This window comes from Perca flavescens, chromosome 4 (genome assembly GCF_004354835.1).
Source record: "Perca flavescens isolate YP-PL-M2 chromosome 4, PFLA_1.0, whole genome shotgun sequence".
Taxonomy (NCBI): domain Eukaryota; kingdom Metazoa; phylum Chordata; class Actinopteri; order Perciformes; family Percidae; genus Perca; species Perca flavescens.
Window position 1 is genome coordinate 21,457,048 of NC_041334.1, and position 15,102 is coordinate 21,472,149.

A 15,102-nucleotide genomic window follows, 5' to 3' on the forward strand; every position below is an offset into this window, starting at 1 on the left:
CTTATAGATATGTTATTACCAGAATTACAATAATCATTTTGAGCCTTCTTCTCACGTGACCTGCGTCCTCCCTCCTGAAGTGGATGTAGTAGCTTTCAGGCACAGCTGCATGTGCCTCCTGATAGGGTGCACAAGTGGATAATATAGAGTCTGTCTCTAAATGCTGCAGATCTCTAAGCAAGCATGATTTAAATACTTGTTCTCATAAGCCTCTCACAATTTCAACCTAAAGTGATCATGAATAATGATAATTAAGCTTGAATTGTGAATGTATACTTTTATGTTAGGCTACACATGGGCTCATTATTTTTGTCCTGGCAACTCTTGTATATGTCCTTGTAGGAGTTTCCTCTTTAAACCGTCTGAAGTTGATTTCTTCTTTCTACCTAATATGGTTTTCTATTTTGTCCCTGTTCTCCCTGTGACTGTAGTGGTACTGTACTGTTTAGGCTCAACTAGGCTTTGAAGGCTTGTTATGTCTCAAACAGACTATCTTGTTTCTTTCTTTAGTTTCCATGAGTTTTAGTGTGAATTACAGTATTTAAGCATTTTGCTTTAGTTATTAGTAAGGGCTCAGTTTTTGTTAAATTCTTTAAAAGATGCGTTATGAATTAATTTGACATTATTTTGTGTATTGACTACTTTTAACAGCATTTCTCCTTATTAGTAATTGACATTTAATCAAGTGCTATGCTTAAATACGATTTTGAGGTACTTGATCCTCTCTACTTTTCTACATTTCAGAGGAAAATACTGTAGCCTATTTTTTACACTGCTTTTCTTTTACAACGGCATGTTGTTTATTCTGCAGATACAGATTTTACTACAAAATGTATGATCATCTGAAATATGTTCAGTATGTGTGACATTAATACCTTACCTTCAGCATTAAAGGATAAGGATGTCAATATACTATGTTTTTGCTATTGTCAACAAATCCCATCAGTGTCTGTGGCACTCAGTCCCAAGCCCATTGGATCCTACTGAAAACATATTTTCATTTCTGTGTTTTAACTAGGCCTATTAGGGTTTGGCCACACAGGTGATATTCTCAACACAATGTTGGGATTTGAAGACAACGAGAAAACATGTCCCCAGACGTGTGCTTTAATAAAGTATGATTTGCATTGTGGTATTGCTACTTTTGCTTAAGGATTTTAATACTTCTTCAACCATGTTATTAACTATTCTGCATTATCTGTTTTGACCACCATCAACTGTGTCCAGTGTCTCTCCCAATGTCATTTTAGGTAAATAGCGCCATCTGTTGTTCAACATGTCTTAAAGTGCTCATATTATGCTCATTTTCAGGTTCATAATTGTATTTAGAGGTTGTATCAGAATAGGTTTATGTGGTTTAATTTTCAGAAAACACTAAATTTGTTGTACTGCACATTGCTGCAGCTCCTCTTTTCACCCTGTGTGTTGAGCTCTCCGTTTTAGCTACAGAGTGAGGCATCTCACTTCTACTCCAGCTTTGTTGGGAGTTGCACATGCACAGTAGCTAGGTAAGGACTAATAGCCAGTCAGAAGCAGAGTATGAGGTCGTGCCATGCTAGCAGTTAGGCGAGCATTATAACGTGTGTTACAAAATGACGAACGTTCGTTACGGAAGTAAAGGCTGGACTACAACAGAGCTGTTTGGAGCAGTTTGTGAACAGTGTCTTCTGTTGGAGATGGGAAGTCCATTTGGGGTGGACTTTGGGCTTTTTCACTTTGTAAACCTGTAACATGCACAAAAAGATATATAACAATAAAGGAAAGAGAAAAAGCATAATATGAGCACTTTAAATCATAGACGTGTGTGTAGGTATATATACTGTATAATAAATAATGTGTACATTGTGCAATTATACTCCAAATATTGCAAGATTCAAGGTTAATTTATTGTCATTGTACAACACAGGGTTGCACAACTAAATACAGTTGTAGTCCCTTTATACTACACAAGAAAAAAAAAACAGTAGTGCATTTTTTGCTGTTGTGGGGTTAACAGCAGCAATAAAAACAGATATGCATAGTGACAGGAAAATAAGTAGTGAAGACATTTGGCCGGTTAAAAAGGCAGAGGGCTCTCTGTTCCCTCTCAAAAATATGGGATTAAAAACAGCATATATTAAATGTACAATAGTGTAATTTTCTGCCACTAGGAGTCTCTCAATCAAAACTATGGACTGTAAAATATAATTACAAATATTATATTTTTACATGCTATAATTTAAACAGACTTTTGATGATGTTGTGAAGTTGCATGGGATCATGGGAGTTGTCTTCATGTACTACCGTTGCAGATTAAAATGCATCTGTTCACGGACGAGTTCATCTATTAAAAGGTTTTTACACTTACGATTGTTAACTAATGTCATGTCATTCTAATCAAACAGCTGCAGCGTTTCCCACATACTGTAACTAGTTAGATTTTATTTGAGGTGGTAGCTGACCAGTTATCGAGCAAGCAAGCGAACATTAGCCAGCAGCTAAAGACACAATGTTACAATATATTCCACATGTCAATCCTTACCTAAGATTAGAGTACACTATACAAATATATATACACACACATACCATAGGTAGTCTATTTTAGACATTTCAATGCACAAATATTACAAATTATATTTTTAACACCACAACAGACTGATCCTGTGCTTCTTACAGCAGTTATGTCCTCCCTCCGCAAGACATCCAGAAAACTAAGATTTTGGTATAAGTAAAAGTAAAAAAATAAAAATAGAACCTCATTCATAACAACAAAAAAAGCTCTAGGCTCTACCTGATGTGCAAGTTTCTACGTTTTGTCCTGTACAATTTATGCTTTATTTTTACAAAACAGGGGGATTGGCGATTCCTCCTCAGATCTTCCAGAAGACCATGCACCATCTTCTTTGCCCTCCGTTCTCGGTCCTTCACGTTCCTCATCTCTCGCTCCAGACTCTCCACCCTAGCCAAGGCTTCACTGAGTCTGGCCTTAAGATCAGTGGGAGATGAAGGCAATGCATAGGAGTGGTCCTAGTAAAAAGAAAGATGAACAGGTTATGATTAATGTTTATATAGCATCCCTTAAAGTCACAACTGTCTGGTGCATTAATTATATAATTAATATCTCGCAACAAACGCTGTCTGCGTGAAGTTTTGAAAAACTGTAACCACACTTGAAACCACTTTATCAGCATCTCCGTGATTCTGTGACTTCAACAAAACTGCAGACAGTTTACTCCGCCCGCACCTCGTGTGTGTGTGTGTGTGTGTGTGTGTGTGTGTGTGTGTGTGTGTGTGTGTGTGTGTCGGAGCTCTGCTCTGTGTCAATATGCAGAGAGGACAGATAAGCTTGCACTTACACGCTCAGACACTTTTGGAACCGAAATTTGGCACGAAAAGATAAATTAAAAAAATGTCGGTGCCATAAAAGTATCAACGTTCAGTACCCAGCCCTAGGTGTGAGTACCTGATTCACCAAAGCAGAGGGAGGACAGAGGATAGGATGAATGACTGAGACTGACTGTGACAATTCTATCCCTTGAATCTTGACTCTTTCTAAACTTAACTCAGTATTTTGATGTTGGAGATATTACTATTTATATTATTGACATTTTAAAATGTTTCCAGTGAGATATTAATCAGTTTATAAAGAGATTATGCTGTTGTAAACTTTAATGTTGCTGCTCTTCAAACAACACTTAGTCTAGTTATATTTAAAATATTCAATTCTAATCAGATTCTGTATTTAAAGACAACCAGGCAGACATAGGAAATGTATGGCTAATATGCACATCCGCAACTACAATAGTGATGTGCTGTCAATTCAGCTCACACAAACAAGCACACAAACCCTCACCTCACACAAACAAGCAGCTCTGTCTCACACCAATGCGGCGCAAAGCCATACCCCAAGGGTGCTACTGCGGCAATTTCATTCAAAGCACAGACCGATTTTTGCTTAGCATGTGCAACATACATGTCACTGAACAGCCCAGTAAACTATGATAACCTGGTTATGGGTCACATCTCTCACCTGCATCCATACACTGCCTTACTCCCTCTTCCTCTCCTTCCAGTAACTATGTTAATGCTATACAGCAGTTCTGTGTTGTTGACTGAGTAGTTACTGTGGCTGCTTCGACATACACATTGGTGTTCACGTTAGCGGTCTGTTGTAGTGTAAAATGTTCTGAAATTAGTGTAAAATGTTGCTAATAAGTATTAAATAAAAATGATCCTAGCTATTCCAATTAATGCAAAAACCATCCAAATTTTGTATGACATCATTATAGACTGACTTTCTCTCAGCACCCCTAACTCTGACTGACTTCCAGGTTTGATTATGACCAGGGCCATGATGCTTACAGCTGTTTGGGGCGTAGCTAGTTCAAATACTCACAACATTGAGAGGTTCAGTCTCTTTCAAAAGTGGAGAAGAGTCCACTGGCAGCTTCTCTTCAGCCTTCCTTGAGGTTTTTGTTGTCCTGGTTGCCACTGGCTAAAGTGGAAGGGAAAAAAAACACTTAAAACTAGGTTTAAGTACCACACAATGTATTACAAAATACATCATTGAATCCTAAACATTCAATGAGAACAACAACAAAGAAAACATTTTCATCAAGGTGTGACATTGACTAGCTATGAAATTCTTATAATCTAGTGATACACTTACTCTTTGTAGATGTTTCGGGAAATTGAAGACAGATGGTTGAGCTCCATCTCTAATCCTGACAGTCTGTCCTGTGCTGTCAAAGTCCTGCCGCTTGAAATGCTCACTGCAGAGCACGGAGGACCGACTGGCGGAAAAACCTTTCCTTCTTACAGCTATTTCCCACTGCTTCCTCACCTCTTTCGCTTTGGGAAACCTTCAAAGTGTGAGAAAAGTCAGCTAGTAAGCTAATATGTCAGTCGCTCAGCTAAAATGAGTAGTTTGTCATACAAATCTTTTGTGCTGCTTTTGATGTTCATGCAAAATAAATGCCCAAACTAAGCAACATGGAATACCATTTCACAGATGGAAATTTTTTAAATATTCTACAGTAATGAATGTGTTGAATTTGATAGCCTACTTCAAAACAGGTAAAGGTAATCCTTCTTTTTTAATCTAACAAAAAGTTAAGGGACTGTCCTGATACTAAATTAAGCTAATGCTAGCTTATGTCAGGTAAAGAATTTTTTATTTACGTAATTAATACATCAGTAAGATGCAGAAAATTATGTTTGTCATGTATGTTACTGAAACTGCAGCTCTGGGGCTGGAATGCAGTTCATCAAGTGGCCACTTGAGGCAAGTCAAAAAAACCAGGGGTCTTTTTAAGCAAAGGACCCCTTAACTGAAAGAGAGATGGAGGAGGGACCCCTACTACATAAGTTGTATAAAATTAAGTTGCATATTAAACTGGGCCTACAATAACTTGAAGGGCGGCTTAAAGCCTTTACATAACCTCTCTTGGATAGAATACTAAGCTATTCAAATTGTCTAATAATTGTTGGCATGATTTTATAAATCATGTTTTTGCACAGTGGATCCTTAGGATTAACTGCATCTGTGGATGACCTTAGTGACTACCTTACATATAGGCCACTAATCAGTGGGATTAATATTTGCTAATAATATGTTGGATTCTTGTTAAAACTTTCAAAAATTTGAAGGTTCCCCTGCATTGACTCTGAGGACCCCCTAGGGTCCCGGACCCCCTATTGAAGATCCCTGCCATAGACTGTGACTGTAGGTCAATCCTCATAGAGCCCCATGTTAAAAAAAATAAAATAAACATGTTTACAGCCCAATACTAAAAACAGTTGTGGTCTCTATAGCTAATTTCACCCTTCGTGATAACTAGGACGAGGGGTGATTTTTTTTTTTAATACAACTCACCTGTTTTAAATTATATTAAGGCTTAAAACCGCCTACTATTTTGGTGTGAAAACCTGCAAGCTTAATTAAACCAATGAATCCTGTAGTGTATCATACACGTCTCGCATTTATAACAACCCAAATCACTTGAAAATTCCGCGAGCAATTATGATTTTAATTGTGGATAGGCCTCCTGTTTCGAAAGATACACATACATTGGAGGCACGGCTCCCCATACCAATGTGGCGGGCGCGTCGACGTCTCGCTCAGCAGCGGCCAATGCGGTATATACTTAAGGTATTATTAGTCTAGCTCTGGCGGTAAACTAGTTAGCTCTCAACATATTGTTATAATGAACAAATACAACCAAAAACAACTCTTCAGTCTTACTTGTGAAAGGTAATTCCCAGAGATCTGGATTGGGCTGTTCGACGGTTTTTACAGCCCCAAGCTGCACACGAGTCAGGCATTTCTTTTCCAGACAAACGTTAATCTTCTGAGACGTAGCCCGGTCCAATATGGCGGCGACGTATACTGCCACCACCAAAAAATGCTGTTTGCTACTAGGCTACTGCTTTGCCTGGACGCAAAATTACGAATCCCACTATGGCCACGCCAAGACCCGCCCTACGAAGCAGCTCGATTGGTTGGGGTTAGGCATTTCACCTGGAGTGGTTAAGGTTAGGGTTAGGGGATTGGTCAGGGGATAGGACCTGTACATGTAAGCATGGACGCCTGGCCAATAGTAGTGTGTGAACGCTATTGAAGGGCGGGTCTTGGCGTGGCCATAGTGGAATTCGTAATATCGCTGCCTGGACAGAATTCTCAACAACTCGAAGGAGTTTGCGGATTAAAATGTCTTAACGGTCAACCAAGGGAAACAACTACGTAACTACGTTACTACTATTACTACTTTCTTCTTCTTCTTCTTATTTAGTTTGATTAGCAGGCTACAAACCAACGTTTAAGTTGCATGCCGCCACCTACTGTACCGGAGCGTGTAACATCATGACTTTACACTGAAATAAATAAATAAATAAAAAACAAAAACAACTTTATTAAGAAGTTCTATTCTGGATATTAAACCTGTTTCATTTAAATAAAACCCTTTTAACCCTACTTGTTTCCTTCTTCTGGTTTAACGGCAGCTTGCATCCATGTTGCACTACTGCCATCTACTGGAGTTAGTTCACTCAGTGTCCAGTCTTTCAGATTTTCCTCCTGTTCTCATTAGGAAGCTGAGCATCTTCTGCTTTGTCCACTTGCCTCCAAGACTCCTTCCACCACACTCCAGTAGGCTATGTTCTTATTTACTCCTGCTCTTGTTAGCCCTAATCTTTTCGGTTCATGTCCTTCATCTCTTTCTTTCACTGTCGCTCTGACAAGCACACACTCTACAGTTTCTGACACCTGGCAATGATCACAAAAAAAACAAACAGTTGGATGCTTCCCTATATTGTGAAGTTTGCTTCATGTATTCAGGATTGTCTTCTCCTTTATATTTACTCTTCTTTCTCCCAATACCTGATGTATGTTGAATGGAATGTCTTCCTCTTATCTCCCAATTATGCTGATGCCACTCTTGATTTCCTTCCGTACAATGCCCTTTCCTTCTGATTTTGAGAGACAAATGATTGCTAATGCGTCTATATTTTCTTTATTTAACAGTGTTTTTGGCTAGTTTGTCCACTCTTTAATTACCAAGAAATCCTTTATGAACAGGATGGAACTAAAATGAATATGACCTCAGCCTTGTTTTATTACTCTTGAGCGTATTGACATTATTTCATAAAGTAAATCCTCATGATTCGGCCTACTGCATGCACCTGGCATATGAGACTTTACAGAGCAGAGACTGAATCATATGGACCCATTCTAGAGCCATTCAAATATAGGCCTACAGATTTTAGAAATCACTGACCAAATTTGCACTTTTATTTCTTACCTTGATTTGAAGTTATTTCAAATCCACCACCGTTTCGAGAAGCAGAGGCAGGCCATGTTAAGTATCTTGCTGCTGCATCTCCTGTCCTGTTTTGTGTTGTCTCCATAGGTTGTCTCCCTTTCCCAGTAGGTCGTAGCACTGTTTTGGTTTATGGTTTAAATCAATAGGCTGTAAAAAAAAAAAAAAAACACACACACACACACAAAAACAAATGTGTGGCTGTCACTTTAAGAAAAAAAACTTGGACGGTTGCAAGGCATGATGGGTAGAAGGTTTACAGCCAATCAATTCATTGTTGTCAACGCGTTGTTATAGAGCTGGTGGCGTCTGGTTTAAAGTTTAAAATAAATCACAAAAGAGCCTGAAGTCGGTTTGTTTCATCCTTACTTGCATAAACGTACATTTAACGTGGTATACATTTAAGAAAAATGTCATCCACGGACCAAATGGATATTTTACGAGAGCGTAACAAAGTTTTATTGAACAAGCTGATGCAGCAGAGAGAAAAACTGGAGCGGCTGAGCGGCTGCAGTCAGAGCCGCAAGAGGGAGAGAGAGGACGAGGCTGAGGCGAGGAGAGACCGAGCAGAGATCCTGACCTTGACTGGTGGAGACCGAGGTCCTGCCCGGGCCGCCCTCTCCAAGCCTAACGTGAGATTTGCGGGTAATGAAACTGTTTGTTTACATTAAGCCAAAGACACGAGAGAAGTCATCAGCAGATAGCTAGCTAAGTTAGCTAACGTTAGTTACCTGATGAGACTGGTGTTTCGTCCAAGTTTCGTCATTTGTATTGTTTCAAAATGTCTGCACAAAAGTAACGTTAACTAGAAAACAAACAAACAATTGAAACTATTTTGACATGCTTGAGCTACACAGACAGCACATCAAACACAAAGCGATATATTTTGTGAGTTGTTTTTTAATCCAATTAGCTAAATGTAATGTTAATTCAACAGTAAATTATCTACTTTGTAAACAGTAACGTTAGCTAAACAACTTTTGTGTGTGTGTGTGTGTGTGTGTGTGTGATTTATAAAATTGGGAATAATATGTTTTGTGCTCTGACCTTTTTTACTGTATGTTCATGTTGTTTTGTGTTGCTTATCACAAACCTTATACTTATATACTTATACTAAAAATCCTGGAGTCAATGAAGAAATCTGTTCCTCCTTGCTCCAGCAGATACATGTGAACGACAAACAGGCCTCCAGGGCACTATTCCAATACCATTTTTGACCTCCGACCACAAAGGAGAGACTGCTGAACCTACACCACCATCGGACCTTTTCAAAGACCGCAACAGACATGCTCTTGTCCACAGCAGGTTGCATGACACTGGGCCAGTCAGCACCAAGTCCTGTCTAGTAAATCACAGCAAAGAACAGGTAAGAAATAAGTACCAATGACAGTCTACTCAAGTTTGTTTCTATTTTTTTATCTCCAGCATTGTTAAAACTGGTTGTCTTAAAGTAATAATTCATAATCAAACTGAAAAGGTACTCCCTGCCATGTCCCTGGAAACTCAGCCGTGGTTTACACCTTGAGAGAATTAAAAAAATTAATCCGCTGTCTCAGAACGTTTTCAACATAATTCAGTTTCTTTTAAGCCAAACACACTGTGTCCAAAAGTCCCAATATTTTTGTTATTATCTCCTATATTTTCCCCACTGACACTGTTGGTCACTCACACGCCCTACATTGGTCATTTGTGAGACCATGGTTGGGGGTGTATCCAACTAGTAAGGAAATATACAGTAGGAGATGATTTGGTAAATATTAGATTTAACATTTGTCTGTATAAAACTTAGATTTTACTAACTCTGCATTACTTGTTTGTTTTTGTAGAGGGAGGTGCGGCGTCAAGTCACATTTCAGTCTGATGAATGTGAAGAGATATCTGCCTCAGACAGGCATCATTTGCAGCCTTTACTTGGGTATGACTGGATAGCAGGTATGCCATATTGGTATCTCTGTCTACCTGTGTCTTTCTTATACACATAATCATCTAATGAAGGCCTAACCGAGGATGTTTGTTTTCTACAAGGAGTCTTGGATGCTGAGGACTCCTTGATAGAGCGCTCTGATGAGTTCTTCAATGATCTGCACATGTTTCGATCGCTAAATAAAGACAAGTGTGTCCACAGCCCACAAGCGGAGTAAGTGCTTCACACTTGATTGCACTTGCGACTGATTGTGCGTGTCAGCCAGGTTTACCTGTGATTGATGATAGCTTCATTACATTACGATTAATTTGCTCTCTCTGATAGATTTCCTGAGGAGAACCATTCAGTCCTGCCGCTGCTAACAGATAAGGACAGTCCAGAGGCTAACACAAATACTCATCAATGTAAGAAGGGTTATTTATTTAAAGGCTACTCTCATTTTTCTTTTCATGATGGCTGAAGTAATTCTCACCTCTGCTTGCTCACCTTTTGTTCAGGTACGTTCTCTTACAGGATTAACAGCAGACTGTTCCCTGTCCCACTTCACTCTCAAGAGTGCTGCCCGGTGTGCAAAGAACACAAATCCTCGCACCCTCACACTACTGCTGAACCGGCTCTCATCAGGTAATGATGATGTGCACTTTAACTGCCTTTTTATGAACACTTAGGATAGGGCTGGCGATAGGGAGAAAATCAGATATTCTTGACCAAATATATCGATATTGCGGGCCGCAATTTGCGGCGATATTCTAGAGTTGACAATTGGTGCTTTAACAAAATATTTTCAGACTTAGATTTTAGATAAATAATCATCAGTAATGTGGACATAATGTCTAAGTGGGGAAAGGCAAATAATAGAACCGCTAGAACAGTCCAGTAAGTTCAGAAAAGTAAGTTCACTTAATGTAATGCAGCCTTTAAAACCAGGAAAAGACAACACTTATGTCATATCACGATATTACGATATCCAAAATCTAAGAGATATCTAGTCTCATATCACGATATCGATATGATATCGATATATTGCCCAGCCCTAACTTAGGAACAACGGAGCACTTTTTTGGCACCAGGTGACAGACATTTTTAATTTTATTTACTTTACTTTATTTACTGCTTGTATAATCCAGAAGGCATGGGAGCCCTTAGGTGAAGCTGAGACATTTTTATATGGTGTTATTTTCCCCTGTTGTTAACGTACTACAGTCTAAAAGAATTCCTGTTCTCGGCTTTATTTGTATGTCTGTGAATGTTGCTGTCAAATAATGTTACCTTCAGTAGAAGTGGGTATGTACGAAGACTCTGGGGTCAGGCATCCTACACATGAACTGAGGTAAAACTGCAAGGTAATGCGCAGAGCATAGTGCAGGCACAGAGGCAAAGCACAGCGCAGACATATACATCATCATTGATTCTGGCTTTGGTTCTGCAAAAAGGTCAGCGGCAACAAGGTCAAAGTTGAAATAATTTGAACTTTGAGCGCAGCACTCAGCTGTGCGCCACACCAATAGTAGCGCTTCCTCCAAATTGTCTCCACCGCTCTCCCCGTAAGAAAACAATGGCACAGCCAGAGCAGAGCAGATCATGTCTAGGTGGCTTTAAGGATTCCCAGGAGTCACCCTTACCCTTTTTGAGAATGACTAATGCATTATTATATAAAAAATAATATAAGCGATTAATGATGCAAAATTGTGTCTGTGTCCTACAATTTGTTGAGGGTACATGTCATGAAAATGTTTGAGAATTCCTGCAGAAAGGGGTTAGGTAGTACTTCAAAATCAATGCAAAGCCTTTCACAAATTTTATTTCTCAATTATTTTAAGAGATAACTCTTACAATCAAAAATCTGTTTTCTTGTTATTTTCAAATCACCACATTTTACCACTGTAGCAGTGTGTCTACTGTCTCATGAGCTTTCTTTTGTCAGGGTCAGCATCCCTCGCTCCACCCTCCTGCCACCTTACAAGTACAAGGCTCATCGGCGGTGCAGTTTTGACCCTTCTGATAGTTTGGGGTTACCATCGGTGAGTAAGGGACACCACTGCATGACAATTTATGACTACTAAGCTGTGCCATTTGTCCTCTCTAGTCTTTACATATTGTGTTGACACCTCTATGTTCAGTTTAAAATTGTATCATCTTCATGTATCGCTCTGGTCTTGTGCAGCACTGTCTCTCCGGCTGGTCAAACACAGGTCAGATAACGCTGCAGCCACCCAGCAGCCTCGATCTGCGGAGCATTCTGAATATGAAGAGCTCCACCGGGCCACACAACAAGGAACTGGAGGTGACCCACTGCTGGCTTCCTACTGTATCTCAAACTAAAATATCATAGACCTTTTTTTTCACAGCAGACATTTTGACTTGTCGTAGTAGGAAAAGCACATGTGGAACTAACAACGTTAACAATGGCTCAGTTCCATTAAGTTTCACAGTAAGCTTTTCCAGTGAACCAGCATGCACAATAGCAAGTCCCTGGAACTGGCTTATCTAAATGGAATGCAGTTTTTATTAATGTTATTGAATAATGTTTCTCATATGTTGGTTTTAATGTTTTTCAGGATCAATCTGCACACAAAGTATCCAAAAACCAGATCTCTGACCCAATCTCAGATGTGTCTCGCTTGGCTCCTCACAACTTCCAACACTTTTCCTCCAAAAGAAAACTAGGAAGCACATTTTACCCTAGCACTAACAAACAGTCAGAGTCTACTTTCATGTGATTACAGCAGTTCCTGTTAGCCATTTGACCCCACCCAAACTTATTTCCTTTTATTTTTTTTCTCTGGTTTTAAGTCTCTGTATTGTATTTCTGTGTTAATGTTTATTTTCAATAATGTTTTTCTGTAATATCTCTGCTATATCTGTGTCAAAATTAGATTTTTCAATATGAACAATGATCTCAAAAGAATGCATGAACATTTGTAACTAAATGCCTCTTCTTAAATAGATTAATACATTTGAAACATGAGATAATTTGTTTTCAAGAACATAATGAGGTTGTCTTCTGTTTATGTTTTGTGATTAATAACATGGCAGTTAAATGAAATGGGAATCATCTACAGAGCAGCATATTTCATGTTGGCAGGAGTTGCATTTTCTTTGTTCTGATCTGAAAAAAGTTTGGACAGATTTAGTCTCCACATGTGACTGTCAGCAGTCTTGTGGATGTGAAGCAAGAGTTCATAATGTTACGCCACAGTTTAGGTTGTTCTAGAATCGCATGGCAGAGGTTAAATTTGAGTTTTCTTTGTAAATTTCACAACATTAAGGCAGTCATTATGAATCATCTCTGTTGCCCTTTCCAGCGGTTTGCTTTGGCTCCCAGGTCCATGCATACTTCTGTTTTTAACTTCCTCTGACACTTCCTGACTGTAGGACAGAAAACACTGTAAAAACACTGAAGCTGGGTGCAATTTACGGAAAACCACCACCCCTTATGCTTAAATCCACATACTGTAGCAATCCCACCTGTGACACTTCAGTTTTTTAACGTTATGTCCTGCAGGCTAAAACATTTGAAGAAATAAGATAGTATAAACAAAATGTGTCAACACACATTCACTGAAAGCAACACACATTACCAATGGACTGAACTCAAAGAAAATGTAATTTTATTTTTTGTTGTGATTAAAGTTCAACAGGAATATATGATTTTGTTCTGTTGTGTTGAAGCTGCAATACTTTGATGTTGTAGCCAAAACCGCTTGTTCAAAGCTGTGTGCTGTTATCTGACTGTTGATCATCATCTTAGAACTGGGATGCTGTAACATGACAAAGCTTTGTGTGAGATGAGGCTTTGTGAGCTACATTTGTTACCACAAGCAGTTTTGAAGGGAAGTAAAGCTTCTGAAGTTCATTAAATCATATCTTTAAGTCTCCATATGGCATGCATTTATTTATGCTTTGTTCATTTTCATAGGACAGCGATTATGAGTTGCAGTGACACTAGTTGACTTGAAACTACAACATCATACTGAGATATCTAAGATCAATACTAGTATTAACTGATTCAGAACTGATTTGGATTCTGTCTATAATCCAACACTGAAGACTCAGCAGTGATCAGATGCTGAAGTAGGGCTTACATTACCGTTTCAGACCGCAATGGTTTCTCAGAAAGGTACGAGGTGATTGGTATTTATCAAAGGGAGATGAAAACAGGTGATTAACTTCATTGGTAAATTCTTGAATCTGCAGATAATGATTATATAAAACTTTTTTTTCATGAATAATGCCACCCATTTTTCAAAGCACGCTGTACTGTTTAGATTAAAATCATGTATTGTTCTACCTTCGGGCAGCCATTGGTTTCCATTTCACACGGTACAGATAGTAACAGGATTTGAAACTTGCTTACTTAAGACCAATAAGACATCACTTTGAACATCATGCCTGCTCTATTTTTTTAGTTCAGTACTGATATCATCAGACTGAAACATCTGCACTGCATTACCATACAATACAAATTTAATGTGACTTCAGCAAAAAATAAAGCCAGACAGTGTGTTCATATAAAAGTCTTAACTAATATGCAGTACTTTTGGAAATTACTCAGCAGTAGCATACAGTGCACGAGATCAGTGCACCAAAACCTGAAACAATTTTGTTGTTTGAGGTTTCACCTCTGCTGATCCCATTTTATGCTGTAGCAACCAACCCAGTTAAACACTGAAGGTAGGCCTATGTCATTAAAATAACACATCAGAATTACATGATGAAAGTAACATACAAAATATAACAAGACCACAATGGACAACAGGGCTGCTACTGGTGTAATGAGTACCAGAGAAATGTTGAAGATGTGGGAGGGGAAACTTTATTGTGAAATGTCAACGCCTAACACAGGAACAGAACGAGGCATACAGTAGGGGCATTAAACTAGGCACGACATGTATATTACTGCAGCTGAATTATGAGAAGACATGTTTTGACCACAGTAGTCAGTAGTGGGCAGAGTGCAATAAAGTAAAGTCCCCACATGGAGGTCAAAGTGTAAAGTGGAGATGATGTAGAGTTTCAGTACCTTGCTCAGTGACACTTCAGCAATGCCAACCTGGGCCTCTGGTTATAGGGAGGTTTCTGTAATCATGCATGTGGAACTGCATGTATCAGCTACAATATCCTGTCAAAGGGAAGAAACCCCCACACATTCTTTAAACAACACTTTGTGAATTATATCTATATCCTGATTCAAATTGTGGGACTGTACTGCATCTAGACTTGTCTGTATATAAACAAGAAGAGGAAATCTAAATTAGACCACTAGTGTTTAGGTAGTGACATCATTTGTTTTTCTTTTTTTCACAAAAAAGTCAGTGCTGCTTATTTCCCACACATGGAGCAGCATAGAAAGTTAACTCTTTTTCACATGATTTCATTTTT

General features: G+C 38.8%; 2 protein-coding genes and 1 long non-coding RNA gene across 4 annotated transcripts; 1 reads left to right on the plus strand and 2 right to left on the minus strand.

The window, feature by feature from the left end:
* Positions 1 to 2,401: 2,401 nt before the first annotated feature.
* si:ch73-130a3.4 (THAP domain-containing protein 6) lies at positions 2,402 to 6,467 on the minus strand. Its single transcript, XM_028576557.1, has 4 exons — positions 6,224 to 6,467; positions 4,649 to 4,841; positions 4,376 to 4,474; positions 2,402 to 3,006 (listed from the first exon to the last, which is right to left on the minus strand). Exons 1-4 carry the CDS (start codon positions 6,301 to 6,303, stop codon positions 2,767 to 2,769), a joined length of 612 nt encoding a protein of 203 aa, XP_028432358.1. The 5' UTR covers positions 6,304 to 6,467; the 3' UTR covers positions 2,402 to 2,766.
* A 403-nt stretch (positions 6,468 to 6,870) lies between these two features.
* On the minus strand, positions 6,871 to 7,530 carry LOC114554948 (uncharacterized). The gene is made up of 2 exons (XR_003692496.1): positions 7,358 to 7,530; positions 6,871 to 7,243 (listed from the first exon to the last, which is right to left on the minus strand). It is a non-coding gene; the product is annotated as an uncharacterized LOC114554948 (long non-coding RNA).
* A 524-nt stretch (positions 7,531 to 8,054) lies between these two features.
* miip (migration and invasion inhibitory protein) lies at positions 8,055 to 13,598 on the plus strand. Of its 2 annotated transcripts, none has more exons than XM_028577052.1 (9): positions 8,055 to 8,441; positions 8,957 to 9,162; positions 9,623 to 9,728; positions 9,822 to 9,933; positions 10,045 to 10,124; positions 10,218 to 10,344; positions 11,645 to 11,741; positions 11,885 to 12,004; positions 12,279 to 13,598. In XM_028577052.1, the coding sequence occupies exons 1-9, from the start codon at positions 8,207 to 8,209 to the stop codon at positions 12,438 to 12,440; spliced, it is 1,245 nt and encodes a 414-aa protein (XP_028432853.1). In that variant the 5' UTR covers positions 8,055 to 8,206; the 3' UTR covers positions 12,441 to 13,598. The 2 variants fall into 2 exon arrangements, with proteins under 2 accessions (XP_028432853.1, XP_028432854.1); XM_028577053.1 differs by having other exon boundaries at positions 8,960 to 9,162.
* Positions 13,599 to 15,102: the final 1,504 nt, after the last annotated feature.

Excerpts from the sequence above, each read along its gene's own strand:
- miip (XM_028577052.1), top strand. The coding sequence starts at position 8,207 with ATGTCATCCACGGACCAAATGGATATTTTACGAGAGCGTAACAAAGTT. Across the intron at positions 8,442-8,956 it reads GCCTAACGTGAGATTTGCGG|CAGATACATGTGAACGACAA; the intron begins GTAATGAAACTG and ends TCCTTGCTCCAG. Across the intron at positions 10,345-11,644 it reads GCTGAACCGGCTCTCATCAG|GGTCAGCATCCCTCGCTCCA; the intron begins GTAATGATGATG and ends TTCTTTTGTCAG.
- si:ch73-130a3.4 (XM_028576557.1), bottom strand. The coding sequence starts at position 6,303 with ATGCCTGACTCGTGTGCAGCTTGGGGCTGTAAAAACCGTCGAACAGCC. Across the intron at positions 4,842-6,223 it reads CTGGGAATTACCTTTCACAA|GTTTCCCAAAGCGAAAGAGG; the intron begins GTAAGACTGAAG and ends CACACTTTGAAG. Across the intron at positions 3,007-4,375 it reads AGACTGAACCTCTCAATGTT|GACCACTCCTATGCATTGCC; the intron begins GTGAGTATTTGA and ends TCTTTTTACTAG.